General features: G+C 49.2%; 1 protein-coding gene across 10 annotated transcripts in view; it reads left to right on the top strand.

Annotated features, from left to right (window-relative positions):
• Positions 1-21732, top strand: part of Myo18a (myosin XVIIIA) — a 93240-nt gene that overhangs the window by 23814 nt on the left and 47694 nt on the right. For 2 of the 10 annotated variants that reach the window (XM_013016480.1, XM_013016477.1), the window contains exons 1-2: positions 4410-4451; positions 20593-20628. The exons of 6 other annotated variants lie outside the window; for them this stretch is intronic. In XM_013016480.1, coding sequence (XP_012871934.1) covers positions 4446-4451; positions 20593-20628 — 42 coding nt within the window. In that variant the 5' untranslated portion in view covers positions 4410-4445. Of the gene's footprint in view, positions 1-4366; positions 4452-20592; positions 20629-21732 lie in introns of those variants that run through there. 2 more of the 10 variants (XM_013016478.1, XM_013016479.1) reach the window with 2 other exon arrangements.

Below are 21732 nucleotides of genomic sequence, written 5' to 3'. Positions count from 1 at the left end.
AAGGAGGAGGCTGCAATGCTTGGTAAGAAATGTACGCATTATCCTGCCCATGCAATTGTAACCCCTCTGTACAGTATGTTCACAAATAAAATAAAATTTAAATAAAAAAAAAAAAAGAGTCTCAGGAGGAATATTTTGCCTGCGCTGGCTTCGAACCATGAAACTCAGATCTCAGCCTTCTGAGTAGATAGGATTACAGGTGTGAGTCACCGGGCACCCAGCTTGCTGGGGGCTTTTACAAGAATTTATTGATGTTAATCATGTAGTCACTGCCTACAGTTTGCCAAACCTAAGCTTACATATACTGGCTTTTCTATTCTTTTTTATTGGGAAGGGGGGGTTGTCAGTCATGGGGCTTGAACTCTGGGCCTGGGTACTGTCCCTCAGCTCTTCAGCTCAAGGCTAGTGCTCTGCCACTTGAGCCACAGAGCTACTTCTGGCTTTTTCTATTTATGTGGTGCTGAGGAATTGAACCCAGTGCATGCGAGGCAAGCACTCTACCACTCTACCACTGAGCCACCTTTCCAGCCCCTGGCTTTTCTAACAACCATTGTTGTGGCATTTTTAAAAAATTTGAAGTGTTATTATTATTATTTGGTGCCAGTACTAGGGCTTGAACTCAGGGCCTTACATTATTGTTCAGCTTTTTCATTCAAGGCTGGTGCTTTACCACTTGAGCCACATCTCACTTCGAACTTTTTGCTGGTTAATTAAAGCTGAGAATCTTGGGGATTTTTCTGCTTGGGCTGGCTTTGAACCATAATCTCAGCCTTCTGAGTAGCTGGGACTATAGGGATAAGCCACCAGTACCTGGCTTTAAAAAAAAAAAAGCTGTTTACTGGTGGTTCATGCCTGTAATCATAGCTATTCAGGAAGCTGAGATCTGAGGATCGGCGTTTGAAGCTAGCCCAAGCAGGAAAGTTCATGATATTTTATCTCCAATTAACTATCAGAAAACCAGAAGTGGCACTGTGACTCAAAGTGGTAGAGCACTAACCTTGAGCAAAAAAGCTCAAGGACAGCCCCCTGGCCCTAAGTTCAAGCCCTACAACCAACCAAATAAAAAGAAAAAAAAGAAAGGTAGAGAGTCTAGGAAGTGATTTTCCCTTAGGTCAGACAAAAGAAAGGGTCTGGGCTGGGATTTAGCCCCAGGCCTATGCAGCTGCTAGGTCTCAGCTCTATGCCCTATACTTCTAGATTGGGTGTTGGGTTTCAGGAAAGGCTTCCTGAAGGAAGTAGGATTGAGATTGGTGTTTGGGGATGGGGAGGGCTTGGCATGCGGGAGGGAAGGGTGGTGGTGCCGTCAGAGGATGTGGGGAGAGGGATCTAGGATAGGTGAGAGCCGGGAGAAGTGAGAGAGACTAATTGCAGAGGAGGGACCAGATTGCAGATTCTGGCTGTGGTTAGACACTGAGGGTCCTGAGGATGGCCTCGCTGGCAATGGAGTGCCCGCAAGGCCTGCAGAGCCATTCTTCAACTCATATAGATGTGACCATGTTAAGACAGTGCCCACCTTTGGGCATAGAGGGATAGTCTGTGGTTGGAATGAAATTGAGGGGCTTCCTGGCTGCAGGTTTCTCTTTTCCCTATGGGAGATGAAGGTGCTTTGAGAGGATCTCTGTTGGTCACCAAACTTCTCAGAAAGAATTGACAGAAATTAACATTCTGAATAGAAAAGAGGTGTGGATGGGCAAATGGTTGCTAGTAATAGCACAAGACTACAGATAAAGTGATGCTTCTAACAGGCAGAAGTCTTTTCTGTTTTTTGAGACAAGTTCTTATGATAGCCTGGAATTTACAGTCCTCTTGCCTCAGTTTCCAGAGTGTTGGGATTATAGGTATGAACTACCGTGTCTGACCAGAAGCCATATTTCGGAGCTCTGCTGAATGGCAATGGGTTAGGAGGCCATCAAATAATCACAACAAAGGACCCTAAGTCCTGGGTGAAAACCCAGGTCCCTGGCTTACAGGATAACCTGCAGGTTCATGGACATCCACTTGTTCTGCATTCACACTCTTCTGGCAGGCCTAGTTATCTACTTTTCTAGCTTTTGGCAGAAATATCTTATTGGAAGGAAGTGAGACTGATTGACACAGCACACTGTCAGGCGAGTGACAGCTGACAGCCTGACATTGTAGGGACAAAAGACCTAAAAAGCAAATGTACAAGTTGAGTGCCAGTGGCTCACAGCTGTAATCCTGGCTACTCAACATCTTGACCTGGAAGGTTGCTGTTTGAAGCCAGAAAAGTCTGCTCAGTATTTGTGGGAAGAAAAATCTGCAAGACTCTATTTGTTAACCAGCAAAATGCCAGACTGGAGGTATGGTTCAAGTAGTAGAGGACCATAAACATGAAGCACTGAGTTGAAGCCCTGAACCTGGACAAAAGAAAAAAAAAGCTTCAGGCAAACGTACAGCTACAAGGGGCATCTTGGCCTTCCTGCATCCAGCACACTTGAGATTGCAGGTTGGCCGCATGCAGTACCTTAATGGGAGCTGATGCCTTCTGAGGGAGCCTGTGGGATTGATGGGGTAGAAGCTAAGCTGCTACAGTCATCAAGGTAGTGTATAGTCATCAAGCCTCTGTCTCTAAAACAAAAACAAAAACAAAAGAAGAATCATCTGGGGGAGTTTTGTTTTAAATCCCAGTGCTCAAGGCTCTGTCCCAGACGATGTAAATCAAACTGAGAGGGTAAGGGTGGTATTCAAACCCTCAGTATTTTTCAATTCCTTCAGGGTCTTTCAGTGGACAGTGGAGTTGGCACCCTTGTGTGAAGGAGGCTGTAGGGATGTAGGAACCTATGACACTGCACGTTTTCTGGAAGGACCAGATGGCCTCCCTGGGAAGAAGTGTCACTCCCTGGAAAGCAGAGGAACAAGCACTATATTCTAATAGCCTGTGTGGCTCACAGTGTGACTAGGCAACTTGAATAGTGTTGGCTAGGTAGGAGGAGAGCTGGTTTGGTCCTCTTGGGCAATGATTACCAATCTTTTCTGGGAGAAAAGCATTACATACTTCCTGGCTGTTAGAACCTGCCATGAGTGACAAGCCTGTTTCTGAAAGCCTGGTCTGGGAGGTAGATCTGCCCCTCAGGGCATCCAAGCAGCACCCTTACTCCTTTCTTTCTTTCCTTATGGAAGGAAATAGGACCTTCTTGGTCTTTTTTTTTTTTTAAGATTACTTCCTTTTAAAATTTTCTTTTGATTGTAAAGATGATGTACAGTTACATAAGTCATGTATTGAGTACATTTCTTTTTGAACAGTGTCATCTCTTACCTTGATTGAGCTCCTATTTTTTAAGGTTCTATTTGTAGTCCTTTTTTATTGGGGGGTGCTCATTTTTTTTTCCATCTTGGTCCCAGCTCCCATTTCAACCTCCAGGGGATCCCTGGCCCGGCTCTGGGCATCCTGTGGCACTAACCAGAGCCAGGCCAGGATTTCTTATTTGAAGAATACTGGCTGTTCACTGGAAGCTGTTGCGCATTGGTCAGACACCCATGATTTCCTGTGTCTGTAGGGCTAAGGCCCACCCATCCTGCCCCACCCACCGCACCTTCTGTGTCTGTGCTGCTACTGGCTGAGGGAGTGGACTGATACGGAGGGGAGGGAGAGGGAGGAGAGAGAGAGACAAAGAGAGACAGAGAGACAGAGACACACAGAGAGAGACAGAGAGAGATGATTGATTCTCTGCACGTCTCCTGTGTGTTACTCCAGTGAGGGAGTGATTGAGGGAGGTGGGGTGGGGGCTCTGTGGATCTCTGCTCTTGCTGGACTTTACAGGATTACCATGTGTCCAATGTGCAGGCAAAGTGGGTAGTAGGCCTTGTCTGCTGTGTTGGATGTGGCGTTGGTGGCTGTCTCGGTCTCTGCCGCAATAATTATTAGATGGTAGGAGTAGAACTATGATATGTGCATTCTCAGGAACACTGTGCTGTGATTGTGTATGCTGGGGTGTGTGTGTGTGTGTGTGTGTGTGTGAGTGTGTGTGTGTGTGTATGCGCATGTGCTTGTTTCGATCTTGGCCTGTGGGGCCGGGGGCTGCAGGTCTCAAATTCCTCTGCTATTTTTAGGGGCCATATCAGCTCAGCTGTCCAGGAGCCTGTGTGTGTGTGTCAGAAGGAAAGTGCCACCCTCTCTGCCTCTTGCCCCTACTCCTCTCACACTGCTGCCCAGACCCCATGCCCTTACTTAGCCTCCTTCCTCCCATCCACCTGGGCCACATTGCCCTGAGCTCCGGGCATACCTGGAATCCGCAAGTCCTCCTCCGTCCTCCCGGCTCTGCTGTTTCCACAGGCTGGGCCAGGGTTGGGCAGCTGTGGCGGGAGGGGCCTGGAGAGAGGGAGGGAGGGGACCAGGGGCGGGGCTGCAGCCTGTGCTATTTTGAGCTGCAAACCAAGCAGCAGCAAGAGGAGACTCCTTGCTTTAGGCTGTTCCAGCTCTGGCCATGCGGGTGAGTGTCCCTCTGATCCCTTACCCCGGAAATGTCCCAGGGCCTCTCATGCTATTTCCCCATTTAGGAAAGGAGGAGCACATTGTTATTTCCCTAGATGTGGTCCAAGTAGATGGGTAGGCTGGGGTGGGGCTGCCCTGGGGTTCTCTCAGCCTCTTGGCAGAAAGGGCATTACCCAGTTAGAAGGGCAGTCTCAAAACCCCTCAGAGGCAAGGGCCCGACTTGTGACTTTGGGTGCTTTGGAGGGGGTGCTATGTTCTAAACCTCAGTTTCCTGAGACTGCCTTCCCACAGCCAGGCGTGACACGCCTTCCCACAACCATTAGTGTTTTGGAGGCCGTTATTTTTTTTCTTCCAAAGCCCAAAAACTCCAGCCCCGCCCCCACCCCCCAGCCCCCCCGCCCCTGCCCCAGACCTTCAGATGTCTTGTCCCTGGCTAGATAGGCAAGAAGTGCCTGAGAGAGGATGTTCCTGGGAATCATCAGGGACCACTCTTCTTACTGTCCCCAAGAGGATATTCAGCATGGCCTCTTCCATTCCTATACATAGGACACTTAGGAGGGGTTCAGATGGCTCTGGAGGATGCCCTGATGGTTTGTGAGTCCCCCTTTTAGCAGAGTTTACTCCAGAGAAGTCAGTTCCTTAAAAAAGCAAATGAGGAAAGATATAGCTGCCTTCTCTCAGTCCATCCTGTTCTTCCCCCTAACCCTCCCCCCCCCCCCCCCAGCCATCAAGGATAAGGTTTTCAATTGAGTCAGCAGTTGGCAGAGTATGTGGGCTGGCCCAGTACGGAGGTATATCAGGAGCCTGAAAAGTGCCCATGAGCATTTGTTTCTTTCTGTGCCCAGGGACTGCCCTGTACCCAGCCCCCACACTGATACTAGTATCCAGGAGTGTGTGGTCAGGATGGGTGGAGTCAGAACTCTTCACCCTGAGAGCTGGGTGCTATTCCTTACTCCATCCTACACTCCTGGGTCACTTGCAGTGGGTCCATCATAGATTCAGGGCCACACATGCTGATGGCCAGACGGATGGCAAAGTGCCCAATAGACAGGCAATAAACGTCTCTGGGGAGGGGAGGTCTCCAGTAGGCCTGGCTGTTGGAGGAGGAAGCCCCCAGGCCTTCTGCAACTGCAGTGGCAGCAGGAAGCCATTCCAGTGCACCTGCTTCCTCTGGGCCGGCTGGCAGTGGGGCCCCGTAATGGCTGGGGGTGCTCACTGCTTTCTGTTCCGCCCTGGGGCCGGGGCCGGCTCTGGGTAGAAACTGGACCAAAAGAGCCAGAATGTCCCTAGCCAGCTCTTGTCTCCTTCCTCCTCTGGCAGGCATTGTGGCCCTCAGGTCACTGTCTGCAGAGCTCCTCCTCTTTTCAAGCAGCTCTGTGCAAATCAAGTTCAGGCTGTGGGTGGAGGAGCATGGAAAACCCTGCTTTTTACCCAAGCTGTTGCTCTGGCAGCTGCTGTGGACAAGGACCACAGTGTAGGTGGAAAATGGAGGCCAGGAGCAGGACTGACTTTTTTTTTTCCCCCTTAAAGTGAGCCTTGGAAACTTTTGATAGAGGACAGACCTGGCTGTGAGTCCCAGATCTGCCACTTGCTACCTTGAGGCCTTTGGCAAGTAGCTTGACCTTCTGAGTCACCTTTGCTCACTTTTGTAGGACTCATTACTGGGGGGTCAATAGCTTATGCCTGTAATGCTAGCTAATTGAGAGGCTGCGATCTGGAGGATAGTGGCTAGAGGTCAGCCTGGGCACTATTAGTCCACTAGACGCTATCTCCAAAATAACTAGCAAAAAAGCAAGGGCTGGAGATATGGCTGAAGTAATAGAGTGCTAGCCAAATAAGCAGGCTAAGCCACTAAAAAAAATTTAAGTGGTAAAAACAGTAAAGTTGGGCTCAGACTGATACCTGTTCTAAAAGAGACATTATGGGGACCAAAAGGGATAATGCTTGTAAATGGTTTAGTGTAGAGAAACTGTTGGGGCTGGGTGTATAGCTCAGTGGTAGAGTACTTGTGTAGCATGCTTGAGGCCCTGGGTTCAAACTTCAGCAACATACTTACACACACACAGTTTATTGCTAATATTACTATTTCCTCCCTTCTCTTTATTCCTCCTCCCCAATCCAATTCCTTGCATTTATTGATGTTAAGTGGAGGCTGGAAGGGAGAGGATCTCCTCCAAGTGGACCTCTATGCCTCAGAATAAGAAGGGAGAAAGAAGGGAGAATTCCATGCCCTTCTGTCCTCAGAATGAGAAGGCCCAGGTGTTGTTAGGGTTGGCAGAGGAAGAGAGGCTGGGAAGTTACCTGGGCTATAAGTGACATCTTGGCTCCCTTCACACTCACTCTCTCTGAGTTACCTGCCACTCTTAGGGGCTAGCAGTGTGTGGATTTCTGGCTTGGGTAGCCTAGACTTCTATATCTGTCTAGGCTGAGCATTGCAAGTCTGAAGGGCTGCCCACTGGATGGCATTATTCTCTAAATCTCTGAAATGCACTTATGCTACCCTTTCTTTTCTTTTTCTTTTCTTTTTTTTTTTGCCAGTCCTGGGACTTGAACTCAGGGCCTGAGCACCATCCCTGTACTTCTTTTTGCTCAAGGATAACACTCTACCACTTGAGCCACAGCATCACTTCTAGCTTTTTCTGTTTATGTGGTGCTGAGGAATTGAACCCAGGGCTTTGTGCATGCTAGGCAAGCACTCTACCACTAAGCCACATTCCTAGCCCTTCCCCTTTCCTTCTGTGAGAGACATAGAGCATGAAAGTTAAAGGAGGTGGTTTGGGCTGGTTCCATGGGAGGGTAAAACCCTGCTTGGCCCTGATCCCTGAAAGGCACCTTCTGGGGCTGAGCATAGATGGTCCCTTAGCACATTTCTTAGTTTTCTCCTCTTTGAGAACAAATGCTTCTGGCTGTTATCTCCTTTTCTTTTCTTTTTTTTTTTAATTGGCTATTTAGCCATCTTAATAAAAATAGGCAACAAACTGTAAGTAACAAATGCATTATGATAATACCAAGTGTCTCTATTGGGTCTAATTCATACAATTTATGATTATTATAATCATTGTTAACATACTATTTAGGTTCTTGCTTTTTTATTGATGCCATTTTATGAGGAGTTTTCCATATGTTGCATTATTCACGTATTTATCAGTTTAAATGACAGCAATGTGTTGGGCAAAAGTTTTGTTTTTACCTAACTGATCCTGATCTAGGCACTTGGATTGTTTTCAGTTTGGAGTTGTTGAACAGAGGATTTCTAGAAAAGTGTTTGCCTGGGTTTTGTAGGTTTTCTCTTTCTCTTTGTTTCTTAAAGTCAGCTCATTGGACATGCATTCCTGAAGACAGGGTTACGAGACCAGAGGATGATGCATTCTGTGGCTATTATGGTTCCACAGACAGTAGGGAAACAATTTCCAACTGTCCCTCCCTTCTTCTTCATCCTGGGCCGTGGAGTTTAATATCTATTTATTGTCGCTAAATTTAGAGATTACAGCTCCCTAGTTTGTACCTCCTCTCTGGGAATTGGGATGGGCAAGAGTTATTCTCTGTAGTTCTATGAGGAAAGAGATCAAATGGGAAGAAAGTTTGAGACAAGAACCCTTATTCCACATTGTCATGCTTGTTAAATGCCTACAGTATGATTGGTAAGACAGAATCCTGCCCAGGAGGAAATCATAATCCAGGAATGACATAGTCACCCAAACAGCTCACCAAGATCCATGTGGATTGTGAATCCCAGCCCTGACACTTACTAGTCATTGGGCTCTGGGCAACTTACTCTTTTGTTTCCTTACCTAGAAAGCAGGTTGTTATAAGGATTACATGAGAGACAAGTAGGAAATAGCTTTCTCTCAGGCTTACCTCAGAGTAAATAAGTAAATGTGTTGGTTTCTCTTCTGTTCCCTTGAAGGAAGAGATCAGAAGTGATATGGAGGGAGGAGATGGCTAGAGCCTCAAAAAAGTGTGGCAGCATCATGGTGAGGGTCTTCCCTTCGCAAGTCCAGAAACCCCACTTGGAAAAGTTGTAAACTGGTGGACATCACACTGTCAACCCATGCTTTGGCTTAAGCTGGATCCTATAAACCTCTATGCTGCTGAAATGTGTCTGTTAAGATTTGGCCTGAGCCCCACTGGTGCTGGCCTAACATACCATGATAGCAAAAGAATAGTGGCCTTGGAGTCAAACTCAACTTGGGTTTAAATCCAAGTCCCACCTTTTATTAGGTTGGTAACATAGTCCCTTCCAGAGACCCTTTCTTCATCAGTGAAATGGGAATAATGGTTCTCATGTCATGAGATCTTTGGAAGAGTTCCTCTAGAAAATCTGAGTTAGCCAACCATGGTGGCACATCTGTATTCCCAAAATAGTTGAGAGGCTAAGGCTAAGGCTAGCCTGGGCTTCATAGTAAGACAGAAAAAGAAAGTAACAAGCCGAGTATAATCCTAGCTACTCAGGAGGCTGAGATCTGAGGATCAGGTTTGAAGCCAATTGGGGCAGAAAAGTTCCTGTGAGACTCTTATTTCCAATTAACCTCCACAAAACTTTTTTTTTTTTTTTTTTGGATCTGGTCATGGGCCTGAACTCTGGGCCTGGGCGCTGTCCCTCAGCTCTTCAGCTCAAGGCTAGCGCTCTACCACTTGAGCCATAGCACCACTTCCGGCTTTTTTTTTTTTTTGCTTATGTGGTGCTGAGGAATCGAACCCAGGGTCTCATGCATGCAAGGCAAGCACTTTACCACTGAGCCACCTTCCCAGCCCCACCTCCACAAAACTTGAAGTGATGCTGCAGTTCAAAGTGGTAGAACGCTAGCCTTGAGCAAAAGAGCTCAGAGACAGTGCACAGGCCCTGAGTTCAAGCCCCACGACCTACCAAAAAAAAAAAAAAGGAAAGTGGGACTGGGAATGTGGCTCAATGGTAGAGTGCTTGCCTAGCATGCATGAAGCCCTGGGTTCGATTCCCCAGTACCACATAAACAGAAAAACCTGGAATTGATGCTATGGGTCAAGTAGTAGAGTGCTAGCCTTAGGTAAAAAGAACCTCAGGGACAGTGCCCTGGCCCTTGAGCCCAAGGCCCAGGACTGGCAAAAAAAAAAAAAGTAACAAAGAAAGAAGAGAGGAAAAAAGGAAGGAAAAGAGCAAGGCAGGAAAGAAGGAAAGAGGAACAGAAAAAAGAAAAGTAAAAAGGAAATGGATGTTGGATTCCTTATACAGGGCTCAGGGCCCATCTCTTTGTAGGCATTCTATATTCAGTAATGGTGGAAATGGCTGAAACCCTAGAGAGAAATGGGCATGAGAGGCCTTGACTCTTAGCACCCTTGTTCCACAGGCCTTAGTACCCACTGTGGGGGTTACTATGAAAGAGGCATTACCATTGCATTTGGGGCCCAAATTCCTTACTGGTTCTGTACTGGATAAAGATTGCTCTTGATCCTAAGCAAAGATTAGTTAAAATGCTGCGATAAAAAAGAGAGGGGAACTAGCCAGGCAATTCCGCATTAAAGGCATAGAGAATTTCCTCTGGGGAAAGCCCCACACATGGGTTTGGAAGGAGGAATAGCTGATGCAGGGGAACAGGCTGGTATCTAATAGCCTATGTCCTTCTGGACCATATGGGCTCTCCCTGGAAAAGTAGGAAGTCTTGGACAGAGATCAAAGAGCAAATGAATTAATTAAACAAGTTTAAAGTCTCTAGCATATTAATAGAGTAGTAAGATGAAAGACAACAAAACCAATTAAAACTAATTGAGATCAAGTGTGGTAGCGCACATCTATAACTCCAGCTACTTAGGAGGAGGAGTGGGTAGGAAAACAATGGTCTGAGGTCAGTCTGGTAAAAAGTACAAGACACTATCCAAAAAGATGAACTAAAAGCTGGGCATCAGTGGCTCACACCTGTAATCCTAGCTATTTGGGAGGTTGACAATGGGAGGATTGCTGTTGCCAGGCAGAAGAGTTTGAGAGAACTCAACACATAGCTGGGCACCATGGCCTATACCTGCCATTCTAAGCTACACAAGAGGATCATGATACCGGGCCAGCTAGGGCAGAAAAGTTCACAAGACTCATCTCTATCGGGGGAAACTAGACAGGATAGTACATGCCTGTGATTCTAGCAATGACTGGAAGCTTACAGTAAGCCGATGGAGACTCAGGTACGTGTTTGGGTGGGAAGTGAGGCCCTATCTCAAAAATAACCAGCCAAAAACAGGAGGTGTGGTTAAAGCACCAACCTAGCCAGCATAAGGCCCTGAATTCAAACTCCACAACTACTTACTACTAACTACTAGTGCTACTATAATTGAAGCCTGGCATGGTGGCACACACCCTAATTCCAATTACTTGAGAGGCAAAAGTATGAGGCTCTTGAGCTTGAGGCCAGCCCAGGCAATATTAGTAAGACCTGTTTTCAAAGCAGAACAAAAACAAAATGGCTAAAGCATGGCTCAAGAAGTAGTTTTTTTTTGTTTTTTTTTTTTTGGGTCCGGTTATGGGGCCTGAACTCTGGGCCTGGGCGCTGTCCCTCAGCTCTTCAGCTCAAGGCTAGCGTTCTACCACTTGAGTCACAGTGCCACTTCCGGCTTTTTGCTTATGTGGTGCTGAGGAATAAAACCCAGGGCCTTGAGCATGCAAGGCAAGTGCTCTACCACTGAGCCACCTTCCCAGCCCCAAGAAGTAGCTTTTATTTTAGTATTAGGGTTTGAATACAGGGCCGTGTGCTCTTGCTTGATTTTCCTGCTCAAGGTTGGAGCTTTACCATTGGACCCACAGCTCTACTTCCCACTTTTTGCTGGGTTAATTGGAGATGAGTCTCATAGACTTTCCTGCCCAGGTTGACTTTGAACCAGGATCCTCAGATCTCAGCCTCCTGAGTAGCTAGGATTATAGAAGTAAGCTAACAGCATCCTGCTATGGCTTAGCTTTTTCTGTTCACAGCTGGCACTTTACCACTTGAACAATGCCTTCAGTCTGGCATCTTTCTGGTTAATTGGAAATGGAGTCTCTCAAACTTGTCTATGTGGGCTGACTTTGAACCTCAGTCCTCCAAGTCTCAGCTTCCTGAGTAGATAGGTTTACAAGATTATAGGCATGAGCCACTGGTGCCCAGCTCTAGCAATCTAATAATTGATGATTCACCATAAGCAGTTATAAGAACAAAGCAAATAAACTCCAGTGAATAGAAGTGATTCTTTGGATAAAGCCTGAGCTAGGGGAGGTTCTGCTAGCTGATTATCAAGAGGGCCATTTGGGGTGTCTGAGCTGCAGAGGGGGCTGCTTACCCCTGGCAGGTAACTGGGTTGCAAGTAGAAGGCAAAATTGCTAGGGTGCTAGAGCACCTCCCTTAATCTCCTTCCTGGGGAACCAGGGTCTCCCTACCCGGACTCCTAAGGGCTAGATCTGGAAAGGACATTAACTATATCCAGACAAGTCCAGTGGCTTATTTGAGAACACTGGTTCTCCAACAGTAGGAAGTTCTCCATTCTGCACACTCACCTTGCTCTAGCAGTTTAGCCCTTATTCTTCTAGACTTTCTGAGCTTCATGATCTCCTCCTCCACCCCATCTCTCCTCTCCTCTTGTTGCCCACAGCATTTGTCCCCGTGGGTCCTGGCTTTTAGGAAGACTCTGAGTCCCTGAGAGACCCAGCCCCTATTTCTTCTCTGACCCAGTGTGCAGGCTGCAGGCTGCCTTCAGCACCATGGCCTTTTCCTCAAGGTTCGCCTTCTGGGAGCAAAAGGAAAGTTGGATTTCAAAATCTTTGTTTTCCCTATGTGCCTGGCATGATGTGTCTGCAGGCTGGATTCTGGCTTGTGGGAGAGGGAGTTTTGGAAGCTCAAGATGGTTTGGGGCATGTGTTTGCATTTGGGGGTACAGGGAGGCTTGCCAGGGGCTAGGGAACTCTCTCCTGTCTTTATGGGCTCCTGTGCTGAGTCATGCTCCTCTCCTGAGTGCCGCCTCTGGTAAGATGAGCCGTCTTTTGTCCACGGTTGTCCCTCCACACCCTTTCCCTGTCCTGCAACCCTGACCTCCCTGACCCTTCCTTCTGCTGTGGAGGGGCTGCGGGGGAAAGGCTTGGCTCCGAAGCCTCTGGATCTCCCTGAGTCTGGTCTGGGGGCTGAGGTGAGTAGAAGGGGTGGAGGGGTGGGAGGCAGGCCAGTTAGTGCCTGGGTCCAGAGAGTGATTCAAGCCATGGCAGACCTAGGCGTGCCTTTGTGCCCAAGTACAATCCCTGCCTGGGCAGTGACCTACAGCAGCCAGAGCCCTCTGGGTGTGTGGCAGGGGAGGGAGACCATGAGTCAGCCTGAGGCTAAATCCAGAGCTGAGCTCAGAACTGGGCCCAGTGTCCCAGACACTTGAGGGGGTAACCAGTGTTCCTAATGCCTTACCCTTGGGCCAGACGTCTGGGGTCCCAAACTCAAGCTACTGGAAGGAAGATAGATTTGAAGCTGGTGAAGGACGTGGTGTGAATTTGGAATTCGGGCCATGCCTGAGCCCAGGCTAACAGCACTGTGTGTGTGTGTCGTAACTGTGTGGTTTGCATACACTTTTGCTGTCTTCTAACCCTTGTGCCTGGGCTAATGCACTGTGTGATCTGTGGGAGAGGGCTGATAGCTTTTGGTGGTAGGGTGTGTGTGTGGCGGGGGAGGGAGGACAGGCAGCATGCTTTATTCCCTTGCTACTTACCCCCTCCCTGTCTTTTTTTGTACCAATTCATTTCTAAAGGAGTAGGATGCCTTCTGATGAGTATTTGCCATTTCTCCTCTGTCCATGGTAAGGTGAACCAACTTTAAAGCTTGAGTCCACTGAATACAGCTCTATGGACAAAATGCAGCTTTAAAACTGCCGCAGCCATCAGGCTGGCCAGTGGTGCAAGCATTATTATTTGGAGCTCAATAATTGTCCATGGACTCTGGTTTAAAATAGAAAGCCATGAATCCCCCAGTGGATAATTGATTCCTAATAGTTTCTATGGATCTTCTCCATGAGGAATCCAGGACTTCTTCCTGGGTTCCTACTCCACTATGCAGAGAAAGCAAGGTATGCTGAGAATGGGCTGTGTTGCAATCAGGCCCAGGTGACTGAGGAAAGAAGGGAAATAAATCCTCTTGGACTGTCTGAACTTTTGGAGGGAGAGATGCTCTAGAAGAGGGGAAGCCAGTGAACTGAAAGAACCCTCCACATCACCAGGCCATCTTCCCAGACAGTTACAGTATTCAGTTGTTTGTCCTGACTCCTGCATCTGTCTGATGAAAGCCCCCACCCCCATCTCCACTCCTGCTCCCAGGCAGGCTCTGGCACAAATCCCCGATCACAGTATCCAAAGCTGTAGCATCTTTCCTTCTTCCACACCCCACCCTTAACCTTAGGGTTCCCTCACTCAGCTGCCTGGTTGGCAGTTTTGTGACCCTGAGGTTGGGAAATGGCTGGTCTTCTGACCACGTATCTGCCACGCTTCTGCTTTAGTGGGAGCTCTGCAGTCTGTCTGGGAGGATGTTGGGTCCAACTTGGGGGAAATCACATAGGACCTAGAAACAAACCAGAGCCCTCCTGATGGGAACCACCCTTTCACCCTGCATTGAATTCAGCAGTCTCCCTACACTGGAGTTATTTCCTCTCCTCAGTCACTAGGTTGGGCCTTTTTGTTCAAACCACTTTTTTTTAAAAAAAATGTCTAAGCAGGTAATGACTTTTATAGACTGGCATGAATTAAGTTAGCTGTATTTTTTTCTGTCTACTATGCATTAATTGTTAAGGCCATGATGTTGCTTGTGGGTAACCTTCTTCAGATAATCCCTGTGGGCATGGAGTTCCAGGGTCCTGGGGTTTCAAGAACTTCCTTCTTCTGGAAATTGTCCCTGGTCTATTTTCATCCCAGGAAAAGAAATCTCTTGCATAAAACTCAAGAAGTTTACTTGTTAGGGACAGAGAGGGCCCCAGAATATTTTCTCCCTAGATACTTAGTACTATGGCTCCCAGTTGCTGCCTGCCAGTGACTTCTTTGTCTGTTCCCTCAGGTTAAAGAGGAAGATAAAACTCTGTCAAAGCCTGGCCCTCCTGGCAAGGAGGAAGGGGCTGTAAGTGTTTCTCTGAGTGTGTGTGTGTGTGTGTGTGTGTGTGTGTGTGTCCCCATCAGGCTGGGTTGGCTTTGCCCTGTGCTAGCCCAGTTTCATAGAATAGGCAGTGACCCACGGCCCCTTCCTGTGTGGCATGGCTAGAGGGAATGCCAGGAAAGGGTAAAAAGTGCAGCATGTATGGTGCCAGCCCTAGGTATGTAAAGGAGATGGGAAAGCTAAGATGCCTTGGGTCCACCCTCTAACCTCTCCCCAGGCCCGTGAGTGGTCTGCCTTTAGTTCTGGTTTCCTGGGCCCTTTGGGCAGGAGGGGCTAAGGTGGGCAAACTCTCAGGTGGGGGAGCTCAGCTGTTGGGACTCTTCAGCCTGCACTGGGTGGCACAAGGCAAGGGCACAGAGGGATTCACCGCAGCTGCTGCATGTCTCTTCCAAGAGTCTGTCAGCTGCTTTGTATGCGACCTGGAGGCTGTGCAGCTGCCCTCTGCCCCCCAGCTCCACTACTGACTGGGGGGATGAAGACCCTGAGTAAAGCTGGATTCTTGCAAGGCAAGCTCCTGAGGAGCTAGGACCAGAGGGGTGTTGCTAGAAGGGGGACTATAATTAGTGCAGGACTGATGTGCCCAGGATTCTGGGGTAAGCTAAAGCTAATGGTGGCTGTCTTGCCTGCCTCTACTTCCTTGGGTGATTTGATTAACGAGGCATGTGGCTTCCGCTAAGCCCAGCCTGTGATTTCAAAGGGATGTATTTGAGATGCACATTAAAGGAACCTTAGAACAGAATGGATATATTTTTTTTTTGCAAAATTATTTGTAAAGTGCTTTAGAAGAGTGTCTGGCAAGGCAGAAGTACTATGTGTTAGCAATTATGATCATCATCTTCTGTGAGGGGGGGTGGGAGGAAAGAAGAGAGCCGGGAAGGGAACAGGACCCCGCAGTGAGGGCCATGGCTAGCTCTACAGTGCCTTAGCATGCCAATAAGCAATTCTTGGCCTTAGCGCCCTCCCTTTCCACCCCTGCAGCAGAGCACTGTGAGCCTCTTCTTTACAGTGAAGGCTTAGCTCTGCTCAATAGGTAGGCAAGAGACAGCAGCTCCCAGGATTGCTACTCTGAACATCTTCCTGCATGCCGGCCTGTATTTCATGGCACCTACTGTTCATGTGCAATCTAGAGCCACAATCATCACGGGGGGGACCCAGACTGGAGCACAGCTTAGTTAGCAGCTGGGCATTATCTGGCAGCAGGAACCCTTGGGTTCACCCAGGCAATGTGGCTGGCTTCGCAGGAAACGCTGCCCTGCCATTAGCCAGCCTGGCCCTCCCAGTGGCAGTCTCTTGTGACCTTAAACAGTTCCCAGTGGAGAGCAGAGGAAGGGTGGGTTCCCTGGGTGGAGTGTGCCAGTATTTTCCAGTCAGCTCCTGGGTACCCAGAGGCTGGGAGGGCTGGTTGAGCTGATCCTTGCTTGAGGGTAAATAGAACTATGGTTATTTAAGTGCTTAATCCTTTGTGGCTGGAGCTGCCTCCTCTTCTCCCATCTTTCCACACATGTCCTCCAGGGACTAGGAAGTTTCCAAACCTTTTAGTGGGTTGCAGGAGGAGAAAGTACAGACAGGTTAAAGTGAAAGCTCCCTCTGCCAGCATTGTGTCTCCATAGCCTTTGTGAGTGTAGATGAAGGGGAGACCAAGGCCAAAGACCAGAGAAGCTGAGAGAAGGCTCAGCATACCTTAGAGCCAGGAGGAGCAAGTACCCTGGCCATTCCTCTCTTTACGATGAGCAGGCTCTGGGTCTGACTGCCTAGAAAACTAGATGATAGGGAGCAGGAATGACAGAGGCAAAAAGCCTTGGAGTTAGGCCTTGGGTTAGTGGGAGGAGCTGGCCATTTAACTCCTCCATGCTTCAGCTGTGCTGTCTGCCAACTGAAGGGATGGGATGGGGTTAGATTGAGTCTCGGTTGCTGCTCTGACATACAGCTAGTCACACTGGGGCGCTCCCAGATCTCTGCGCTGGCATCTCCCTGGGGATATACAAGTGTGCTTTTTTTGGGAATGAGAAACCAAATTCTTTGATCCCATTGTTGTATGTGGAAGGTTGAATGAGGACTTCCCCGAGTGTTCAGTGGGTGAATGGAGATGAGAGGTTATATACCCACTCTTACACCCTATGCATGGGGTGGGCAGGGATGCAGATTGGTGCTAATATCTATCTATCTTTGTGTGACTATAGCTAGAGGGCAGCTCCAAGGACAGAGGTGGCCCACGTACAAGTCCTCAGCCTGCTACCAGTCCCATACCCTCAGAGACTCCCCAGAGAGCCAAGAGCCCTGCACCTGCACTCACCATGAATGGCGTGGGGGCTACCTCAGCAGAAGGCCCAAGCGAGGATGTCCAGGGCCTGTCCCGCAAGCGAGTGGCGAATGCAGTAAGGAAGGTGGTGAGCAAGGTGCTGCCTGGTGAGGAGCCTGGCAGTGCCAAGGAGCCTCCAGGACGAGGGGCCAAGTCCCCCGAGCACCCAGCTCGAGGCAAGAAGGGAGAAAAAGCAGCCTCTAGTCCCAAGCCTCCTCCACCACCACCTCCTCCTGCCCCTGCTCCACCAAAACATGAGGCAAAAAAGGAAGCAGCCAAGGATGAACTCTCCGTGGGCCTGCGAAGCCTGATGTCTCGGGGCCGAGGCAAGGACCATAAACCCCGTGGCAAACAGTCACCTGGGAAGGGGGAAAAGTCCCCCAGCCAGGAGCCAGGCTCCTTGGGGAAACCAGGCTCTCCAAATATGGTGGACTCCCCTGAGAAAACAAGACCCCCAGCCAAACCTGAAACTTCAAAGAAGCTGGGCTCCCCAGCTCCATCACAAGAGCTGGCAGACCCAGGTTCTGCTCGCCAGAAGTTGAACCTCACTGGAGAGCAGCAGGCCAAGTCACCAATCCCTGGCGTGCAACAGGAGGTACCCAAGTGTGCCACTAACTTCCTCTGCCCAAGGACCATGCACCCTCACAGCCTGCTTCCCCAAGCCTCAAGGAACCTCGCATGCCTGAGGCTTGTCCAGGGCCACATGCCCATGCAGGACTGCATGACTTGCCTTAACTGAATGCCAGAGGCCATGGTGGCCTGGGATGGGAAATGCTAACCAGCATGTTACAAAGCTTGCTATGGGGGAGTGTGGGGGGAAGAACAGGAGGGGAATGAGGCTTGGTCCTCAGCTACATGATGCCATCTTGAGGCCCCAGATCCCAAGCTGAAGGTCAGAGTCTTAGCAGATCAGAGTGGAGTGGAAAAGGTTTCCTGAAATCTGGGCTCACATCTCTAGCCCCTCATCCCTGTGAAACCTCAGTAAGATCCATCTCTGTCAAATGGGGTTAGTGCATATTTCACAGTCCCTTCTCTGAAGTCCTGGGAGCAGAGAAGTATTTTGGAAATTAGTAATTTTTACATTTAGAACTTTATACATGATGCATAATGAGCTGCAACCTGTTACAAATACATGAGTAGTTTCAGAGCAAATCTATGCGTATTCCCACCGCAGGATAGCTAAGAAAAATCTTTTCTTTCTTTTGTTCTTTTTTTTTTTTTGCCCTACTGGGATTTGAACTCAAGACTTTGTGCTTGATAAGCAAACATTCTGCAACTTGAGTTATTTCCCCCAGCCCAAGAAAAAAAAAATCATTGTTTGGGAGACTGGATTTTGGAGTTGCGAATAAGGAGTAATACTTGCTTTGAAGGGTTGCTATGAAGATTAGAAATTGATGCACCAGGTAATGCTCTAAGCCTGGTCCCTGGCCGCACATGCCCATAAATGATAGTGTTCATAGTGATGCTAATGGCAGTGAATACCATTATTACCTCCTTCAGGCCTGGCCTGCATGTCCCCCTCTGGCAGGTGGACTCTTGTGGAGCCCTATGCCTGGATGACAAATAGGCACAAGAGTCTTTTGGTATCTGGGGCTACTCAGAAGTGCCCTCTAGGTAAGGCAGGGGCAGAGATGGGGGACCATCAATGCCCAGCCCTTTACCTGGGAAGGTAATGCCTATGTCACTGATTGGCTAATGTCACTAATGTCCTTGAATTGGGGACAGTTAAGTTTTCTTATTTTGTGAACTTTGCTGCGCCACCCTCCCCTAAGTGCACGTGTGTGTGTGTGTGTGTGTGTGTGTGTGTGTGTGTGTGTGTGTGTTGGGAGAGACTTGAAGTGTCATCCCTGCTTATGGTTAGAATGATAGGGTTCAAGAGGAATACTGTGGTGTGGACACAGCCTTGAGTATTGTTGATTACTTCCTCCTAGGAGTCAGAGTCCCTGAGTCTGCCTTACTCCCATTCTTCTTGGGCACTGCAGGACTTAGAGAAAAGCCAGCCGCCACTCTCTACCCTCTTGGCCTACTCTGAGTCAGGGCAGGGAACGTTCCTTGCACATGGGAGTTGGCAGGGGTATTCTGGCTGAATGGGCAGGGCAGGGGCCCAACTTTGGTCCCTCAAGAGAGCCTATAAGTAGCTAGGGAGTGTCATGTGACAGTCCTGGGCTGCACCCTCCCCCCTCTGGTTCCCTGTCCCTCCTCCTTAGGCCATGCCCTGATCTGGACTATAGTCATCTGTCACCTGAGCCTGGGGTAGGGGCTAGAAGGTACATGGATTAGCAGGGCCATTTATTGATCTTATGGTTAGGATGGTAGGAAGAAATAATCCCAGCACTTTCAGGCACCTGTTCTTTTTACTTATCTGCTAGTTTCAAAACTTAAATTGCCACCTGGCTTGTCTCCCTTGCCTTGCTCCTCTTCCCCAGTGGCTTTTGGGCTAGGAGCTTGGCATGTAGTTTGTTCCCACCCTTCTCCAGACCAGGACTAATAGTGGTTTAACCTTTAGGCAGGAGCTGCCCCTGAGGTCCAGCTGAGCCCCGCGGAGGAGGCCCACCAACGGCTTGAGAGGATCTTCACAGCTTCTGTAATGCCACTTCTCTTGTGTGTGGGGTCCCCAGGCTCTGGCTCTCCCAAGCTGGAGGCTGGGCTATGTGTCTGTGGGTAGGAAATCCCAGGCTGGAGGGAAGGTATCATGGTGGTCTGTGGGCCCCATGATGGCTCTGTGGAAGACTGTTCCTCTGAAGAACCCAGAGTCCCGTGCACATGGAAGGTGTTCTTCCTGACCGGGGAGCCAGTCCCCTTCCCTGGCTCTGTTCTCCTGCCTCTAAGGGCATATATTGGTGGTAGGGCCAGGTGGGTGGCAAGGGCCATTGTGATACCCTAGCTCTCCAGATCTAGGGGAACCTATTATCCTAGGCCTTTGAGCGCTTTAAACAGACAGAGAGATCAAGACTGGCCCCAGGGCCTGCCCACAGTACTTTGGCTCTCTCACAGTTGGCAGGTGGCCCCTTTTCACATTACTCTGGCTCTCATACATTCGAGCCTGGATAGGATGATCCCTCCCTTGCCATGAGGCTAGTGTGCCTTCTTGGGCATGGCAGGAGTTGCACAGTGGTATAATGGAGGGCCGAGGAAGGCGTTCTAGACTTGGGCCTTTAGTGGCCTTGTCCTGTGAGGGTGCAAGAGTGAGCTGTGGAAGACAGTCCTCCCTTGGCCTGGGGAGTGGCAGCCCCTTGGGCATGCATTTGAAGGTGAGGGAGAACTCTTGGCCGGTACCTGGTGCCCACAGGGGAGCAGGGCTGAGGGGTACCCTGGAGATAAGGCGAGAATGTCCCAGGAAAACCAGGCCCTGGCTGTGGTGAGGTGGCAGACACATGGAAGAAAGAGCCTAATTCAGCATGGACCAGATGGCCAGCCCATGAGACACTGGCAGAGACAGAGTGGCACACCCCTGCCTGGGTATAGGGATGACTCCCAAGAGCCTCTTTTATGGGGTGGGGAAGGGTTGTGGGAGCCAAGTGTCTCTTCTTTCTGGTCTGGCTTCTTCATGTGTGCAATTCTCCTGCCCAGGCCAGGTCAGGTCTGCCTAGAGGGCAATTCTCTCTTCCACTCTGCACCTTGGACAGCCGAAGAACGCCAGCCCATTGGCCAAGAAGTGCTTGCTGAGGGGGGCAAGCAAGTGTCTGCTTATCTTCACCCCTCTTTTCTCTCTTTTCTTTGTTTGCTGCCGGTAGCTGGACCCTGAGGCCGCCTCTCCTGCCCACAGCCAGGTAGGGTGCTCCTGCCCCCTTCAGGAGCCCCCCGATTCCTCCAGTGACCACCCACTGCCCCTGGCCTGTACCTGGGCTGGCGTCTGTGCTCGGGCCTCCTGCTGGAGTGTAAGGCCTCTTTCCCCTCCAGGCTCCTCCTGCCTCGTGTCTGGGGGACCCCCAAGGGAGGCAGTGCCAGGAGCTAATTTGGTGAAACTCTCTACCAGACCCTAAGGGAGAATCACTGATTTTTTGACTTCTCAGGATTCTCAGCTATTGGAGCCCAAGGGCCAGCTGAGTTCTAGGTGTCAGAGCCCTACTCACTTTGGATGGGGGGTGAGGATGGAGGGAGCCAAAAAGGTCATTCATGTCTTTTCCCTAGACTGAGCCTATAGATAAGAAGGTCTTTGTCTCCACCTCCTGGCCAGTAAGAGAAGCCTGTGTGCAGATTAGCTCCTAAATTAGTGACAGGCCATTCATTATTCTTTGGTGCCACCCCCAATACTTAACCAATAGATCCTGCCTACTTGTGACAAAGATTTTTTTTACCTGTCATACATAATTTGAAGAGACTAAAATATTGTAGGTTTTGGTAATTATATTTCCTTTTTTTTCTTGTCCTGGGGCTTGAACTCAGGGCCAAAGCTCTGTCCCTGAGCTTCTTTTTTGCTCAAGGCTAGTACTCGACCACTTGAGGCACAGCGCCACTTCCATCTTTTTCTGTTTATGTGGTACTGAGGAATCGAACCCAGGGCTTCATGCTAGGCAAGCACTCTACCACTAAGCCACATTCCCAGCCCTCTCCATTTATTTTTTAGGAGTAGAACACAGGCCTCATGTTTGCTAGGCAAGCACTCTATTGAGCCAACACACCTCAGCCATTCTTTGCTTTCTTATTTTTGGGTTAGAGTCATGCTTTTGTGCCTGGGACCATGATCCTCCCACTTATGTTTCTCTGTGTTGCTATTATCACAGGCACAGGACATTGCACCCAGCTATTAGTTGAGATTGGGGTTTCACTTTTTTCCTAGGATTGCTCCAACTGTGACCCTGAGTAGCTAGGATTACGGGTGTGAGGTTTTTCTTTTCTTGTTTTCCCTCCCTCTCTCCCTCCCTCCCTCCCTC

The sequence above is a fragment of the Dipodomys ordii genome, unplaced genomic scaffold, assembly GCF_000151885.1.
Source record: "Dipodomys ordii isolate 6190 unplaced genomic scaffold, Dord_2.0 Scaffold31, whole genome shotgun sequence".
In the NCBI taxonomy this organism is placed as follows: Eukaryota; Metazoa; Chordata; class Mammalia; order Rodentia; family Heteromyidae; genus Dipodomys; species Dipodomys ordii.
Note: the sequence above shows the minus strand (reverse complement) of the source record. Positions and strands in the feature narration are given on the sequence as shown.